The 20,040-nt window shown below is 34.3% G+C and overlaps 1 protein-coding gene across 1 annotated transcript in view; it reads left to right on the forward strand.

Annotated features, from left to right (window-relative positions):
* Positions 1-20,040, forward strand: part of LOC134851742 (coiled-coil domain-containing protein 63-like) — a gene marked incomplete in the record, with an annotated part of 375,128 nt that overhangs the window by 341,713 nt on the left and 13,375 nt on the right. Inside the window, 5 exon segments of the mRNA XM_063867960.1 lie at positions 4,195-4,426; positions 4,694-4,924; positions 6,946-7,084; positions 9,284-9,421; positions 12,245-12,387. Coding sequence (XP_063724030.1) covers positions 4,195-4,426; positions 4,694-4,924; positions 6,946-7,084; positions 9,284-9,421; positions 12,245-12,387 — 883 coding nt within the window.

Below are 20,040 nucleotides of genomic sequence, written 5' to 3' on the forward strand. Positions count from 1 at the left end.
CTTTTATTTTCACTGGCCAACACGTTTTGGATTGCATACCCAATCGCTAAACAAAGTCGATGAATCATAGCTACGAGACCATAGATCGTATGTATGGGCTGTCTCAAAACTCAACAAGAATCGCCGGTTGCTGTGCAAGTATTTTGTTTTTGCTGTGATGATAGAATCTAAATGAATGCCTAGACTTGATTAGTATAAGTATATTAGGTAAATTTAACAACAATTTTCCTCATAAAATATTTATAAAATTAAAAAATAAATTGTGGCATTGTGGCGCATCGGTAGCGATGGTGCCCAGCAATTATATGATTGCGGGTTCAATTCGCACGTGCGCTGCAGTTTACAAGGCGATGTCTTGTATGATAGCTATAGCTTAGTGAACCTTAAATTTTTAACCTTCGTGTTAGGCCTCTAGCTGGTTAACTAAAAAAAAATTTCAATTTTTTTGCAGAATTTTGTTATAGTTCTTAAATTTTCATTTCCAGGAAAACGCTAAAATATTTTTCGGTAACTAATTTCAATTGAGTAAAACACCGTAACAGTTGTTTAGTTAATTTAGGTTTAAAACTAACAATTATAAGCCTACTGCAACTTATCTTAAGTTAGACGAAAAATCTTTATTCGCTCGAAATAAGACTGAAAATCAAAAATTTCAAACCGGTTTTTCTAGACACCGGAAATTTGTTTTGAAATATTTAAAGGTCATTCAAAGCACGACTGAAAGGGCTTTAGTATGCTGAATCACTTGATTCATTCCGATAATTATTTAGGCTACCTGATTATGCGAGGAAATTGAACCGCATAATTTGTGAAGCTTCGCTTCGCCTCTGGGTTGTTGTTTTTTACTAGCCAGTGTTAAAGCAGGTACGAATTTTTCTTCCTGTAATCAACTAGTTCATTTAAATCATCCTGATTCTGCCTTACGTCTTTTATACTTGTGAAATTAGCCAGGTGGATATACTCAAAACCCCAATTCCATTTTAAAAGAAGTGTTTTTTCTCCATTTTTTTCTTTCAGATTTAGCTTTTTGTCGTCTAAAAATTTTATGAGTACATAAAGTTTTTGTTAGCCTGAAAATTTGCGTTTCTATCAGCGATTAGCGACTCATTGACTCCACTTTTTAGAAGATTTAAATTTAAATTAGCGAAAGTAAATTGCTTCAGCTCTTCACTTAGTATTATTTCTTTTTGACTTTTTTATTACCCTCTGTTTTCTTTCATGCTATCCAGTTTTTTTTGAATGGTTTTGCTTTTTCAATTCAAATTGTTCAATATTATTAGCGAAATCATTTTTTGGTTGCATTTAGGGTTTTTCACTGTTGAATAATCGGTGTCAGGTTAAAAGATACCATACCAAAAGCTCCCATGACAAAAGATACCATACCAAAAGATCCCTTGTACAAAAATTGCCCATACCATAAAATCCCATGCCAATTAAAAAGATCCCATGAATTATGAAGAAAAATCATAATCAAACTGTAAGCAGAAATAAGTCTAGTGTGATGATATCTCAATTAGGTTCGCGCTATTAAAAAACATTGCAAATTTAAGATAACTTAATTTAAACTGGACTCATTGTTGGGATTAACATAGCGCCAACATGTGTTTTATTTAGTGTTAATATGACATTGAATTAGAACAACTCAATTGAAAATGTATACACTCTGCTTTCATTATCTCCCTCTTTAACTCATTGATAAGTCAAAAATGAATTCTTTTACTTGCGGAACCTCACAAAAAGGCCAAACACTGATTATTCTTGATGGCCATGAATTTCAAAAGAAACGTGATACGAAAACAACGACACACTGGCGCTGCAGCAAATGGAGATCGTGTAAATGGCCTGAAAACTTTAATCACTTCTGGGAGCGATATAAAATCACAGAGCAACGAGCAGAGTCATGAGCTCAACGCAGGACGCTCAGAAGCTCGGCAACTAGTTCAACAAATGAAGGAAACAGTTAGGAATCAATTAAATCCAGTAAACAGCCAGATAAGCGCAGCTAGTTTGCAATTGGTGCAGGACCAAAAAGCAACACAACTGTCTTTGCCCTCCCGGTCGGCGCTAACGCGAACTTTAAACAGAAGTAAACAAACGACATCCCTGCCCACTATTGCCACAGATGACCGTCATTTCGAAAAACCCGATCGTTTTAAGCAATTTTGTTTTTTTTTTTGATAGAGGAAAACAAGACACGGAACGCATGTTAGTTTTTGGCGACATTGAGAACCTCAATGCACTTAAATTGTACAACAAAACCTGGCTTGTAGACGGTACTTTCAAAATTTGTCCAAGTCAGTTTTACCAGCTGTACACTGTACACATCCAGATTGGCGGGTTTTATCCACCTTGCGTCTACGCTCTGCTCAGCAGTAAGCGCTTATCAACCTATAACAAATTCCTAGCCGCACTTAAATCGCTTATCGGTGATGTAACCCCGGAAAGAATTTTGATCGACTTTGAAATTGCGGCGCTGAGTGCTTTTACCTCTAATTATTAAACTGACATTAAGGGATGCTATTTTCACCTCTGTCAGAGCTTTATGCGAAAATATCTGAATTGGGCCTTAAAAAGACTTACGAATCAAACAGCGAGCTAGTCTTAGCGCTGAATATGATTCCTGCGCTTAGTTTTGTGCCGGAGTCAAAAGTGGAAATCGATTTCGACCTGGTCATTGAGTAAATATGCAATGTGGCAACCAAACTGGATTTTTCACAAAACGATCTCGAAAAATTAGACCAGCTCACTGCTTATTTCCAAAAAACGTAAGTTAGAGGGGATTTGATTGGCCGAAAAACACTTTTTCCTATTTCTCTATAGAACCATTATCAAAATGCTGTGTGTGGTCTAGCCCGAACCACAAATGCAGTTGAAGGGTGGCATCTAGGTGTAACCGCTTTGTTTCAAGGCAGCCATCCTTCAATATATACGTTTCTCGAAAAAAATTCAACTGGATTCCTTGGCCGGATTCCAATCAAAATTCAACATTTTGAAGGCATCCAGCGGCACTATCAAATTATCCCGGAAGAAGTACCGTGATCTGAATAAAAAAGTTCAACAGATAACAAGTTCATATACAGACTCTAACTTATTGTCTCATATCCGTTCACTTGCCCATTTAACCTATTAAATTTTGTTTTAGTTTTTGCCTAATTTATCCTAAATTTAAATTTGTTTGATCAACTTTTTTATAGACGTCTCCTTGCACCCTCCCGGAGAACGCCGAAACGCAATACTACGACTCGCATTCGAAAAAGCTGTCTCTAGCCATTTAATCCCAGAGCAACTGCTCTTATTTACGGGACGCTAGGTTGGGGGTAGGGGCCTGACGGCCCTTTGAGTATTGCTACAATTGAACTTTGAATTTTCAAGTTCAATTGTAGTCTAAGCTGTTTTGAAGTTTGGGATCTTAAGGTAAGGGATCTGTCATGTAACCGAAAAATCGAACTGAAAAATGCGTAGAAATACTTTCAAGTTGTCAACAAAACAGGCACCAAAAAGAAGCGTTATACGGGGTCTTGTTATCTACCATACGAAAGACTTTTTAATCGTGATTCGAGCTGCAATTGAAAACTTAAGCTAGAACTTATCGAAATCAAGACCTGCTTACACCTCCGCCCTTAAAACTATCAAAATTATTGATAAAAAGCGGTTTTTGTGTACAAAATAGAATCATGAAGAAGTTTCAAAATGTTTTGTATGTTTTGTCTAAAATTATAATTTGGTTTACAAGCTCGTTCTTATTTTATCATTAGTATTTCTTGCTTTTTAAACAAAATTAGTTAGTTTAGTATAAAAAATGTTAATGAATTGAATATGAAAATACTTTTTATTAGACTTTTGGTTGAAAGTTGGTTTTATTTGAAATTATGCCTATTTCATTAAGTTTATATGCGTTTGTATAGTTCTCTAATCACACCACGCACTATAAACGTCACTTATTTGAAAAAAAAACGAAAGAAAAATTTCTGTTGTTCCCGAAAATCTGTTTCTAAACGATATAGCTAATTAAGCTTATCACTCAAATGTTTAGTTAATTGGTTAGCTTTTTGGTAGGTAATCTGGAAAACTGCGATTCCATATGGGTAGTTTTTTAAATAGTTATCCTGTCCTTATGTGTGCTTAATCCATTTCACCGCAGATTCAAAAAAATCAGAAGCAGAAGCTTAAACTTTCAATTTAAATAATTTTCAGAGACCAAAAGAAAAGTGAAGAACTTCGTCAGTTGGTGGAGGAGCGAGACGAGACCGAGGATGAAATTAAACAGCAGGCGGACGAGGAGAAACAACTGGACGCCGAATTGAAGAGAGCCGAGAAAGAGTTGAGGGAGAAACTGAAGGCGTCCGGAGGAGCTTCTGGATCGAGTGAGGGAGCCAGACAGAGAACGTCTAAACAGATACGCACTCTGGAGAATAAACTAGATAATGTTAGTCTATGCCAGTCTTCATAGTCTGTCAGTGATCAATTTACAGTTCATGGGTTGACAGTTCGATCCTCTGGGTGCGCGTTGATTAAGCGTTTTTTTTCTTCGTAAAGCTGAGCAATAAGAACTTGATTTCATTTAGTGTTCACGTGCTATAGTACTTGTTCTTTTTCAAGTGTTAAATGAATACAAGCCGAAATTCATATTCTCCTTTTATTTCCGGTTTGATCTTACTTCAGCTGTTTTATTCACACCTCACACGTTTTTCAGACCCTGAAGAAGTTCAGCAGCCAGCTGGCAGACAACCAGAGACTGAGGAAGGAAGTGGACAGTGCTAGGTATGAGAAGAACAGGTTCGAGGAAGTGTACCGGAAGCTGGAGCAGCACAACGAGGCCATCCGGGTGGAGATGGGCAGGATCATCGACCAGAGCAACCAGGCCTACGACCAGAGAGAGGAGGCCCAGAACAAAATCATATCTGGAAAGGAGAAGGCCGACAAGGTAATACACACTATCACACACGCGGTCAATAATCACCAATTCCGTTCGATAAAAACAGGTACTATAAAAATGTATGAGATGGTTTTTTTTAAAATTTGTTTGAGACGCTTTGGAAAAAATTTTTGCTTTTTTGAAAAAAAAATAGTTTTTCTCAAACACTACTCCACCTGTTTTCAATGGTACCAATGGAAAGTCTGCCTACTCCCCTGTGCGTCTCTAGTCTTTTTTAAACCTTACCCCACTTTCTAAAGCCTTCGAAAAAGTATGTGAGGGAAAATCTTGACCCCACATACTTTTTATTTTTTCTCAAAAAATACTCTCCCAAATCAAAGATTTTAGGTTCAATGGATAAAACGGGTTGTGGGAAGATCTCCTGCATAAGCGGCTGCGTTCAAGTTTTTTAAGCAAAAAGTTATGGCCCCTGGAAGTCTTTTCTCGAAAACTATCCTTCCAAATCTGAGATTTTGACTTCAATCATAAGGGCACGTTTTGGGAAGCTCCTGCGCATTAGTAGCTACGCCCATATTTTTTTAATTGAAAAGAAATGACAAAATAGCGAGTTTTTGACCGTTTTTTGAAAATATTTGACTCTTATCAAAAACTACCCTCCCAAATCTGAGATTTTGGGCTCAGCAGAGAGAACGAGGCGTGTGAAGCTCCCCTGTTTTAGGCTACATCTATACTTTTTTACAATGAAAGTTATGGCCCTCGTAAAAGTCAAATTTTCCATTTTTTGACCGTTTTTTTGAAACTTGACTTTTCTCAAAAACTACCGACCCAAATCTGAGATTGTGGTTTCTGTGGATGGAACATATTGTGCGAATTTCTTCTGCATAAGCGGCTGCTACCAATTTCTCTATAAGCAAAAAGTTATGGCCACCCCAAATCTCGAATTTTCGATTTTTTGACCGTTTTTTGAAATTTTTTGATTTTTCTCGAAAACTACCCTCCCAAATATGAGTTTTTGATTCCCAACGAAAAGACGGGTTGTAGGGAAGCTCCTCTGCATGATCGGCTAGCACACATTTTTTTATTAAAAGAGTTACGCCCTCGGAAAATTATGAAATTGTTTAACCGTTTTTTGCAATTTGTTGACTTGTCTCGAAAACTACCATCCCAAATTTGAGATTTTGGGTTCACTCAAAAGAAAGGGTTGAGCGAAGCTCCACTGTGTAAGCGCTTACGTCCAAATTTTCGAACAAAAAAATTATGGCCTTTAGATGTTTTGATTTTTTGTCCGTTTCTTGAAATATTTAAGCCTTTCCGAAAGCAACTCAATCTGATATCAAGGGTTTAATTGAGGCAACAAAATGTGGGAAGCATCCGCGCATAAGATGATCAACCTCAAAAGTTGTACAAAAAAGTTAGGTATCTGGGAAAATTCCATAATAACAAAAGTTTTCACTGACTTTTTAATAGAGCAACAGCTTAAGTCTTGGGTGAAGCCCAATATTTAAACTTCGATTTCAAACATTTTAAACAGTTCATCCCGCATCAGTACAACAAAATCAAAAATTACCAAACAGGTACCTCCAGTTGTAGCTGGACCCCTAGCTTATCATCGACTTTTACCCGCCGTCAAATATCAACAGCTAACAGAAACATCAAGTTTATACGGCAAAAAGTGCAGTTTGCAGTTTAAAAAAGTATATCTGGGACTGCCTCATTGGCAAAACTCCAATGCTGACAGATGCTTCTGTAAACATATTTCCATTGCCGATATTTTTCTGGACAAAAAAGTTGACCTTATTCTTCTGACGTTTTACTTTTTCCGAGACACTTCGAGTTTCACGTGCCACAGGACAATTTGGCGCTTAAAGTTTGACCATTTTTGCATATTTGACACCTTTGAGAACGGTTCTGACTTCTTTTTTGTTTCGTTTTTTTTTGCACATCTGATAGAGGGCTATGTGGGTCCTTACAAATGATGTCATACAAAATGGGATGACGTAATCCTGAGGTAATTAAGTGAATGTTGTGATAATGACGATGATTATGATGATGTAATAATGATGTAATAGGAGGAGGCGACGCACCAGAGTGAGATGCGGGAGCTGCAGAGGAGTATTGACCACGAGAAGAAGTTGAGACAGTTCATGGACATCAAGAAGAGCGAGAGGGAGGAGGACGAGTTCACCAAACAGCACAAGAGGAAAAAGGGTACAGAGTCGAACCACTCAGTAATTATAATGGGGGATGGGGTTCTCAGGGCCGAAGATTTTGTTTGACTGGTACTTTTCAGCCAATCAACGTCCTCTAAGCTTCGAAAAACTGACTGATTTTTGCGCTTATTTCTTCCAACTTTTTAAAAATTTGCATAATTTAAAGGTAGCATAATTTTCAGGCATTTAGTGAATCGATCATGGGAGATTCTAGCAACCATCGCCTCAAAATGAAGGTCTAGCTAGTTAAACAATGAACCGTTTGGTCGCAAAAGCAACGGTGGAGTTGGTGGTTAAATGAAAGTTGTGACACAGAAGCGAAGCTGAGCTTTGCACCACTTGCGATACAAATATGAATGTTATGAAAATCAAACGGAAAAAAATTCAAAAAATCGTTTTTGTCAAAAAAAAGTTGCAACAAAAGCCCAAAATACCCGAAAAAATTTCCTCTACCATTCGAAACTCTACGAAGAGCTTTGGGAATGCTATGCAGAAGCCAAGTTTTTAAAAATCCTTTGCGGACAAAAAAGCAGACCCACAGTAACTAAATTAGCCAAAATTTTTTATTCGCAAGAAAAACAAATCTCAACTGGAATCGAACTCCCGGGCTTTGTCGTCTCAAGCATGGGGGTTGCAGTAATTTGCAATAAAGCTGAACTATTGAGTTACGGTAACCAAGCCGGCAAAAATAAAACGGATGATAGTCCGATAAAGCAGGAAAACTCTAGTTTGCAAAAAAGGGCCTGGCCGGATTCTAACCACAAGCTTTTGCCATCTAACGCTGTTGTTTTACCCCTACACCAGATGTGCCGGATGGTTGATTGGATTTGAATTAATAATTACCAAGCGGCGGTAACAAAGACGGAAATACCTGAGCAGAAACCCTTCATGCCGAAAAAATACTCAAAATTTTTAACTTATAAAAATGTTAAGTCACTTTTCTTTTCCCCCCAGATCACACTTACGCGCACAAAAAAAAATTTCGGTCTTAACGACGTAATGCGAGGCCACAAAGTCGATATTAATTAAGCCGATATTAAAGACAAAAAAAATGATTAAAAAATGAACAAATTGAGCTGGTAAAATTACAAAATGTGACAAGAAAATTTCGATTCGGCTGGATTTTCTAAGTGCTTAGAGAATTGTTTACAGCTTAAATAAACGATTCATAAATGTGGCAACTAAGCTGACAAAACATAAATAGACATAAATAGACAAATAATAGGTCGAAATGTTTTTGAACCGGAATATTTTCCGTTTGAAAAAAAACTGGTCCTGGTGAGATTCGAACCCAGGACTTGTGTCGTATCAGTCGTATTTGTTACGACCAGGCTAAGCGTGCAAGAGACACTACCAACTTTAAAATTTTTATGAACTAAGGTATTACCAGTTCATTGAGTCCTGTGGACAAAGTTGCCTACGAAAAAAAGTCTAATACCCAATTAAATAGTATCTGGAACTTGACCAAAACTGAATTTTTTTGTTATCATCGGTACTGGTGACACTCGTCGTAAGAAATGCAAAAAACAATTTAATCAAAAGTCTAGCAGCAGAAAAAATCCGATTATGCTTCAAAACTATTTCTCATTAGAATATCTTACACGAGATTTTTGAATTTTGCATGTTTCATATCTCTTCAAAATTAAAAAACTTTATGATTGTTTATCTTTTTGCTTTTTTGGCGAGTTAAATTATCGGATACTTTCCTGAAATCTAAATTTTTTCAAAGTTTTGAAATATTGAAGCAGTAAATTTTCTGCAAATTTTGCAATGGTAGAGCGATTTTGAGCGATAAATTTATTTAGCTATTTGTTCGTGAAATCCAAAACAGCAAAAAAAAATCAGATAAAAAACCGTGTTGCGGATTCGCGACAAATTTGTTTTCAGCCTGTTGCGGAATCCGCTTACAGTTCACAAAATACACAGTTTGGTTTCGCAATGAACTATATCTTAAATAAGTTAAGACCATTTATCCACAAGGGAAAGGACCAACATACGAGCTGTTCAGTTCTTCACGGATAACCGCTGTTGTGCCCCTGCTTAATAATTGCATAGAATTTTTTGGTTATTTTTCTGGGCTCGGTAATGTTTCTTCACCCTCAATCAACGAGTACGGATCATGGTGGGCCTCGAACATCCGACCTATCGATTTAGAGGCGGAGACTTAACTATCTAATTTTGTGTTGTGTAATTGCAGAAGAGGAGATGCGTGAGAAGAAGGCGAAGGAGGGACAGAAGGACACTGCGGAGATATACGAGAAGGCGATCAGGGAGATAGAGAGGATCACTGCCGCCTCCTCCACTCACAGACACGAAGGGGATGATCAGCTCGAAGGTAAAGGCAATAAAAACAATCTATTACTGCTACAAAATGGCCGACGTGAAAAATATTTGTGGCCTCGACCGTTTTGTTAGACCTCGAATAGCCCCTTACCCACCTTCTGAAAATCCTCAATCTGCCCAGGCAACATCCAAACTGAAAATTTTGAACAAAAAAAAAGAAATAAAATACAAGGATAGCCGGTTACTGTGCAAGTAGCACAAAATATTCCGACTATAATCTTTTAAAAATACAATTTTTTTTTCATCAAATTAGTGCCATTTTTTGGCCTTGAGTAATAAAAGAAGCTGAATGAAAAACTAGAGATTCGACTTATTCGACAATCACAGTAAAATAAGCATACTAAAACAATTTTTGTAGAAAATGAATGACATTTTTTTGATATTTTTGTTCGTTTTTTTATTCATTTTCTAGAAAAACTGTTTTAGTATGCTCATTTTACTATGATTGTCGATTATGCCTAATCTCTAATTTTTTGTTCAGCTTCTTTTATTAGGCAAGGCCAAAAAAAATGGCACTAATTTGAAAAAAAGTTTGTATTTTTTAAAGATTTTAGTCGGAATATTCTGTGCTACTTGCACAGTAACCGGTTATTCTTGATTTTTATTTCTTGTAAGGGGTAAGTTGAATCAAACTTCAAAAATCCAAAAAATTGCAAAAGAAATGAAACAAGTTTTTGAATTTTTAATAATTTTGTTCGTTTTTCTAAAAAATTTTTCAATTTTTTGGTGATCTTTTGAAGTTTTTGATTCCAAAAAGACGCTAAAGTACTCAAAAGAACTAAGGTTACTCGAGTAAAACAAAGTTTTGATGTTTTAATTTAAGCTATTGTAAGCTTTTGAGCCATCAAAAAGCTTTTGTAAGCCTGTTCGCTCGCTTCATTCGCTCGATTTAAGACGAAAAACCTAAAATGTCGGAACAGTTTTTCTTGACACTGAAAAAAAAGAGAAAAAAACTACACCCGAATACAAAGTTTCTCCCCATTTTTTCAAATTGTTGGATCAAAAAAATGTACAATTCGTCGGTTTGACTAATTTGACTGAAGTTGTCAAATAAGTCATGCCGTTGATTCGATGCAAAACTAGTTGATAGTACTTTTTTGTCTCGAAATTTTTGGTTTTGTTTGTTACCTGGGGTTTTTGCGCAAGGTTCATTCACGCAAACAGTTGTTTTAGATTTTTTTTAAGATAGACGTCAGAATTGACAAAAATTGCTCGTTGTAATCCTAATTTTCTGACCACAGCAATTTCAAATATAATTTGAAATAGATAAAGAAAATACGAGTTAAGAAAAATATCAAAAAGCAGATTAAGTATTTTCTGAATTTGCAAAATAAAATTCAAAATAGTTTTTAAAATTTTACGACATTTTTATTTCTTCTTTTTTTTCAAATTCACTGAAAAACTTGACTTGAAAATATTGAACTGCGAGAATCAGAAACAATGATAGTTTAAATAACGATCAATTCGTATTTGAATTAAATTGAGTCTGTCAATTTATGGAAGAAAGATCAGCGTCTCAGAGGTTTTTGTATAATTTAAATTGAAATAGTCAGACCATTTTTCCTCGACATTGAGACGACTTTGAAGACTTTTTAGAATCCCATTAGGGCTTTTCTATCATACAATTTTTGACCCCTACGAGTTTTCCTGGGGTAACCGAAATTGGCTGGAAAAAAATAAAAGCAGACCCTAATTGTACCAAAGACTTATCAATTGTTGGTTTTTGCGTAGTTTTTCAAAACTTTTTGAGTTGAAAAAATTTCTTGTTTTCTAGAAAAAGTTATCTCTTTTATTGTTACGAGCTTTGGCAAGAAACTTTTTTCCCCGATTGTGGTTTTCAAAACTTTTTTGTGATTTTGTTCACTAATTCATTATCACATGTACTATTTATAATTATTTTCCGCGCCGTGCCTTGTTCATTTGAATTAATTTTTGATTTGATTTGTTCTTTGGTTACAATCATAGCATATGTAGCATTCAAAGTTTTGACCAACAGGTGAAAAAAAACCTTATAGAAGCACGAGATTGTGCTTTCGAGCTAAGAAATTTTGTCATTTCTATGAACCAAAATCTGTAAATTGTTTATTCCCCAATAAGCAGTTATTTATGCTTTAGGTTTTGTGAAAACCGTTTTATTTAAGTTTTTTATGCATTTATTTAGTGCTAGAGTCATCTCAATTTTTTAAGTCCTCTATTGAGTTAGCTTTAAGTAAGATGCTTCTATAAACATCAAATTTTTTATTTAGGTTTTATTATGTTGTTTTTGAAATCGTGACATAATGTATGAAAACCAATGACCCTAATTCTTTTCCTTGTGGTACACTATTTTTCAGTATTTTTGGTAAGAATATTCACTTTGAAGCTTAAACTCTTAAATAGGCTAGATGAATTGATTGTGGTCGCTCAACTAGTTTGTCAAAACCTTCACAAAAAAAACAAAAAGCGAATTTCAGCATTTAAAAATTTTAAAAAAAAAATTTGCCTGTCGCTCAGAAATAAGTTTCATTCTGTGATTCTTTTTTACTGTTTTATGAAAACATAGACATTTTTTTATCGTTTTGAAAACCAAAAATGTAGAAAAATCCGTAGTTTTTAAAACTCTGCAGTATCCCCTCGCGAAAATTGATCATCGTGGTTGCAGATGTCTTAAGCCTGCGTTAAGAATACTCTGCTTAATTTTTGGCGAATTCAAAATCAGTTCATATTAAGTGGAACCCTTCGGGAGCGAGGGTCGTTGTTTCATGTCATTGATTGGGAAGCTCTCTTAATAGATGTTTATAATGCTTTCTCAGTTTGTGATCAGTTTTAATTTCAGGTGAGAGTAAAGAGAGTGAGAGCGAGCGGCTGGAGTTGATAGTGAGTCGTTTCATCGAGAACGAGGAGAGGAACTTCGCACTGTTCCAGTTCATCAATGACCAGAATAACACCATCGAGAATCGAAAGGACGAACTAGACAAGGTATCAACGCCGCTTTTTTCACCCCCCCCCCCCCTACTTCACAGAAGAATCAGTGTTATGGTAAAGCAAGGGGTTTTACAAGGTAAAGTATGAAAACTAAGAGTGTTTGGAATAGCCTAGGTAGTGGAACCTGATCTAAACTACATTTTATTAGATATTTTACCACTGTAAAGTATTTAATATTAATCAATCATGATCCATCTAACTAACAACCCACTTATTTGTAAGTGCTGAAATTACTTGTAATTTCAGCACCAGAGAGATTTGAATTTAACTTAGAAATTAGTTGACTCTCCAAGAAGACTTCAGCAACCGCAATAAACCAGTATACCCTAGATCTATTGAGCCTAGCAGAGACTAGTTAAACAACCTGAGACTAGATAGTATAAGAGTAAGATTAGGATCGGTATTAGACTAAGAAGTTGCACGAATCTATCCGGCCGAAAATAAGATAGCGTGACGAGCAGACGGTGTACCCTATCCGAAATTACTCTATGAGTTATACACCTCGGTCCTAACTCATCTGGTGCGACCATAAGTCTCGAACAAGACCTTAATAGCTTAGAATTAACCAATAATAGATTAGAATTTAGACAAAACATTTACAAAATGTTATACGACAATAATTTAATCGAAATGTCTCTACGACTCAATAGATCAGAGCCAATATTCCGAACGATAACAGAACTACCCGGAATTGCAAGAAGACCTCGAACCAGAGACGACATACGACAAAGTAGAAACTTACCATATAGTTATATGATAGTTCGGCAAAAGCCAACACAAACTTTTGTATTTAGAATACTACTAGCAATGAATTTAGATTTTCATTTGCAAACATAAAATCTTGAAGTCAATCTTCAAAATCATTTCAGGCGCTAAACCAAATTATTAATATACAATAACGATTGATAAGGAGATCTCAGATCGTTTTCCTAAATTCTGCAGTAATATACAAAACATGTTTGAAAAATATTTATTGAAAAATCAAAATAAAAATTAGTAGCATGACAATAAATGGTTAGTAATTATAAATCATCCTGTTGTTCCAGCTTCATCACCTAAACATAACAGCATTCATAAGCTCACTAATATCATAAAAACACTAAATCTTTTCTCTACACAAATTTAAATTATTATTAAAACTTAAATTCACTTAATTTTAAAATCAGATCATCAAGGCTTATCCTTGGATCTTAAATCATTTTCTACTTAATTAAATTTAAAACTTGATCATCAAGGCCTATCCTTGGATCAAAAAGAACAACTTTGTTCTCCCCCACCCACTTAGCTAGTGTCTAACGACCTCAAACGTCGATTCACTATCCAACCCTTTCTAAAAACCCAGGACTAACAGAAATTTTTGAACAAAACTAATCATTCAAATTAGGATAAACAGTGAAGAACTTCGGTTATTCAGCCTTCACTTGATCCCCCCTCTTACCAGACCCAGGATAAATCTTAGACTTAGTAAGTTTTAAAATAGTATCTAACGAACTACTCGCGTTCTAATTATACCTGAACCTTGTGGATCGATTTACTATTCTCCAACCCTTGAACACAATCACTACCCTTAAGTAAGATTAAGTAAGTTAACACCTTAGCTTATACTAGCCACGAGAAAGTATAAAATCATTCTTCGGAATCGATATACTTTTCTCCCCAACCCTGAACAAATAGACCCAGGTTAGGCTAACCAAAAAATCGTAAGGACTAACAGTCTAAGTAATAAAAATCATTTAACAACCTTTTGCATCCGTCATCCTAAACCTTATGTCATTTAAAAACCTAGGAAATAAACAAACAATCGTCTTACACAATTGTGAAATAGATAACAAAAAATACGATCTTGTAATCACACCACACACACAAACAGTTGGATATATCAGAACAAAACGACAAACACTAAAAAGAAAAATAATAACCAAACAAAGACAAATTACACGAAAAAGATTTTCCAAAAACCGCAACGCATTTTCAGAATCAGAAACCAGCAGTTTAGACGAACTTTATAAATTAAAAGAATCTATAGATAAAAATTGCCCCATTCACGATCAATTATATTTTTCCGACTCAGAAACAACTTCAAATTCATCAAAAAGAGGAAAAAGAAGAATAAAAAAGCAATATAAACACAAACCAGTACACTTGTATAATTGGAATCAACCAATTAGACACATCGATAATTACCTATTAACAGTCATTAAACGAAAAAATGAGCCAAACACACACTCCAAGTGAAGATAGTCCAGATGATGACGATATCTACCCCTTCCTCGTAGATGCACCCGATAATAGAGGACAACATGATCTTTGTAAGAATTTTCTTCTAAATTTGTTTGAACCCGGAATTAGTCCATGTAAAACAGAGTTCCCAGATGTAAAAATAAAAAGACAAATTATCGATCACTATTTGAAAGATATATGTAACTTAACACAACAATACGGAATCTACTCCATAGAATTCAACTCACCAAACCAGAATCACAGCAAATTTGTAATTCAAACAGACGACCTTGATTTAGAATTCTCAAAAGTATTCTCAGAATATATAAAAAGCATACAATATCATAAATCACAAAGAGCAAACTCCATATTCACCAATGAAGTTTTTGCAATAATATATAGTTATATCTCGATATTAGAAAACGAAATCCCAATCACAAATGTTTCACCGACAGAAACATCTAAACATATAAGAGTACGACATGAAATCACACTACTCTCTAGTTTTCTAAATATAATTAAAGAAAATTTCACGAAAGATGAAGTTTCACAACATACAAAACACGACTTACAAAAAATTTTAGCATGGTTCATAATAGATTATTTCACACATAATATTGATTTAATTTCACAAGCAAGAAAAAATTTTAGACCCCAAAACTCAAACGATGATACTGCCATCACAGAACAATCAGACTATGTTTGGGACCCCGAATGGTCTCATCCCACATTCATAAACTTCCCACAATCAATCTCAAGTCAAGCAATAAGTACGATATCTTATGTAAGAGATTATGTAAGAGTAATACCATTAACCATTGATGCAACACCATTAAACTATAATACATTTTTACCTGATATGCAAAATAATAGTTTAAACTCCACAGTCATACACAATGAAAACCTCAATGGAACTAGAAATCTCACTCAACAAGATATCCAGACACCATCACACTTCATAAATGAAGAAATCGTACACACAACAACTACACAACAAAGTATTTCACCAATACGCCCAAATTTAACAACACCAAGAAATACAAACCCTTCACAAACACAGGAAACCTTACAATCAACCGTTAAACCTTCGGTTGCCCCAAAATATTCACACATGGATTACCAAACATACAGACCCATGACAATACCGCCAAAAACACGCTAAACTTTCACTAGAAACAATTTTACAGACCATAATTATAATTACACACATCCATCAAAAACAAATTATCAACCACAGAAAAATGTTAGTAATTATACAAGATCTCGAAACTGGGATAACCCAATAGCACAAACAAATTCAATAAATTTTCAAACAAATTTACATCCTTCACAGGATCGTAGTGAAAACTATCCATTTTTTCAACAAAATAAAAATAAAAAACAAACATCTTATCAAATGGATTACTTATCCTCAGATGATGATTTTTTACAACCAGATATATTTGCACCCTATAATCAAGAATATCGTGGACAAGGAATACAGAAACCACATACAAATCATAGAATTTTTTCTCCACAACCGATAGATACACAAAATCAACAACCAATTCAACAGCAAAACCCAATTAATACACAATATTTTCAACCAATTCAGCAACAAAACCCAATGATCACACACTCGTATCAACCAACACAAATGCAAAATGAAATACCACTCCCATATTATCTTCAACAACACGAAATAACAAGAAATCAACTTTCAAATTTTTCTCAAATACCAAATGCAGCAGAATCATTACAAATGACAATGAATCCATACCTTATGGGTGGATCATCAATAACATCAAATAAACCTTTAATGGTATTCACAGGAACAGACCCTGAATATTCTGTAGAAGACTATTTAAATGCAGTAACAGCAAATTTGATTTTAAATATAGGACCTGAACCAATTAATACGCCACTACATCAAAACTGGATACATCGACGCACAGCGTTGATACAAACAACTTTAGACGGCGCAGCCCAAAAATGGTTTTCAGTATTGCCTATAGAAATAAAATCAAATTGGAAAAGGTTTACACAAGAATTTTCAAAAATGTTTGACTCCGAAAGAAACAAACAACAACAAAGAGTTTTATGTAATGAAATTCGCAGATTACCAAATGAAACCATCAAACAATTAGCAGTACGCATCGAAACACTAGTTCGAAAAGCATATTCATTAAATACACACGACTATAAAAACACAAAGATGACAGAAATCTTAATGATGACCTTAACACCGCAATTAAGAAAAATAGCAATAAAAAAGAAAGCATCCCATCCTTCTTCAATTCGAGAACCCGTTTTAGATTTTCGAAAACTAGTAGACAAACTAGAACAAGCAGAAATCACAATGAAACTCGAAGAAACAGAAAATCTGAAATTACAATATGTTAACCGAATCGAAACAAATACCACAAGTATCAACAATATACAGGAATCAGATACAGACCTCGTTGAAAAAATCACTGAAATACTCAATATTTACGAAAAACACCCAAACTTTAAAGGCAAACCATCTTTCAAAAAATGGTGTAATTATTGCCGACGATACGGACATAGTATTTCTGAATGTAGACAAAAACAGCAAGACAATCAAAATAAACCTCAAAAATATAAAGAACCAAATAAATCATTCTATCAATACATGAAAAAAGATCAAAATCTACCGAACAAAACTGTGTACAGCAACAACAGTTCAGGAAAACCACTCCCGAACAATACAAATTATACAAGAAATCAATCACCATATAATTCAAGTTATAGAGGAAGATCACCAGAACGAAGAAATACGCAAAATTCATCACAAAATCACTACAATAGACCAAATAGTCGAAATAACTACTCCAGATCAAATTCAAATACAACACGATTTGTTTCTAGATCTAATTCCCAATCAAGAAATAATTACTATCCAAACAATCAATCACGAAATTCATCATACAATAGGAATAGAAACTACTCCAATAATCGGAATAGAAGTTATTCAAACAACCGAAATCAGAATTACCCGAACAATCGATCAAGGAATAACTCATATAATAGATCGAACTATAACAGACCAAACAATAATTACCAAAACAGATCACGAAATAATTCACAAAATCGACATTCAAGTTATAATAATCGTTATAGAAATTATTCCCAATCACCACACAGGAATAATAACCATTATAATAATTCTAATAATCGCCATAGAAGTAGTACACCCAAACATCAAAGGAATATAAATCAAGTACAATCAAATCCAGAAACAACATCAGACCCTCCAGGTATTGACGGCACAGTAAATGATATGTTACAACTCAATCAAATAAACTGTGAATCATCAGACTCAGAAAGTGAAACAGAAAACACTATCTCCATCAATATGATAGCAGTCGAAAATGACTATGAACCTATTATATATGAACAACCATTTTCATCACACATATATGAAAATCAATCAGAACTCCTTCACAATTATTATATTGAACCCATCCATTCCACACCGACGACGCAAAAAACTAATGAAATTAACACTACAAATCAACCCAATAAAAATGACAAAACAAAATGCTTGAATACAAATCACATCTATCAAAACATACAAAAAGAACAACCCAAAGAAAAAATTTGGACAATACCATTTCTTTTAGAAAGTCCAAGAAGCAAAGAATTTCAACCACCAGATCTTGAAATTGATTTTCTAATTGATTCAGGAGCAGAATCAAATATAATAAACATTCCCACATGGAATGAAATAAAAACCTTACACCCAAAGCTAACACCTCTTGAAACCTCCAGTAAACTAGCAACAGCACAAGGATCAACATTGGTAAACTATGGAAAAATTCAATTATTTCTTCTCCTCACAAGAACAATGGAGCAAAATAAAATTTTAACTAAACCATTTAAACAAATATTCCATATCACTGATATTAAACACAATATCATTGGAATACCATTTATCTCTAAATATATACCAACAATCAACATATTAAACAGTAAAATACTAATCAAAGATAAATACACAAAAGCAAAAGACACATCCCTAACATTTTTTCGAAGATTAAACAAACAACCACCATTCTTTTCAAAATTTTATCCAATATATAACCAACAAAGAAAACACCTGAAACCACTATTAGGAAACATATATAATTTTTCAATAAAACAAGTTCACCAATATGATAAAAAACAAAACAAACAACAACTCTATATGTCAGATTTTGAATTCAAACCTATCCATAAGTTTTTCAAAATCACAATTTCATCCATAAAATATTTGAAAAACTCGAATTCAGATATTATTTCTCTACATGTATACAACAATACACCCTATCAAGTAACATTACCTTTAGGACTTTTAGGCTATTGCGAAACCAACGCTACGGTATCACCAATACACGAAAAAGAATATCGCGTAAATAATATACTCCAATTATTAGATATTTGTCAATCCACAATTCTTAATGAAGAATTATCCATAAATAATATAATAAGTAACGAAAAAAGAAATACGGATTATTTCACAAAAACCCCATATTTCAAACCGACATTCAACATAAATAACTACACAGAGAATCAACAGAAATTTTTAACAATGTTTAATTTCCAACATTCACAAATAACACAAGACGAATTTGAAAAATTAGCTAAACAGCTAATTAAATATTCATCAGTCTATGCAACATCCAAATTTGATGCTGGCAAAATCAGCTCATCACTACATCTCCCATTAAAACCAGACGAAGTTTTCAAAAAACAGAGAGCAAGTAAAGTACCAATTCATTTACACGATAAAGTAAACAGATTACTTGATATTTTAGAACAATACAATATAATCTCACCAGTAAATAAAGAAGAACAACCAAAAGGTAACACATTTATCAACCCTGTTATCATTCTAGCCAAAGGAGAATCATTAAAAATCGTTCTCGACGCTAGATACCTCAACTCACTCATAGATGAATCAAAGTGTAATTGGCCTATTGAACCAATACAAGTTATTTTAACAAAAATAAACGGAAAATACTTTACAACCGCAGATATGAATAGAGCATACAATCAAATGCCATTAGATGAACAATCGCGACGTTTAACACAATTTGTTATTGGAAACCAACAGTATGAATTCAACCGCTTATTCTATGGAATATCCATAGGACCAGCAGCATTTTCAGCTTTTATGAGCAAAATTTTTCGACCACTAATACTCAAGAAAAACGCAATCACCTATTTAGACGATGTTTTTATGCAATCACAGACTAAAGAAGAAATGTTCAATGTTTTAGAACAATATCACCAAATACTTCAGAACGAAAATCTGAAGGCCGCCCCCGATAAATCACACTTCTTTTTGACAAGAGTAAAATTCTTAGGACATAATATAGAAAGAAAAACAATCACCCCATTAAAATCACGCATTGATGCTATTCAAAAACTCCAACCACCAACAAA

This window comes from Symsagittifera roscoffensis, chromosome 7 (genome assembly GCF_963678635.1).
Source record: "Symsagittifera roscoffensis chromosome 7, txSymRosc1.1, whole genome shotgun sequence".
Classification (NCBI taxonomy): Eukaryota; Metazoa; Xenacoelomorpha; order Acoela; family Convolutidae; genus Symsagittifera; species Symsagittifera roscoffensis.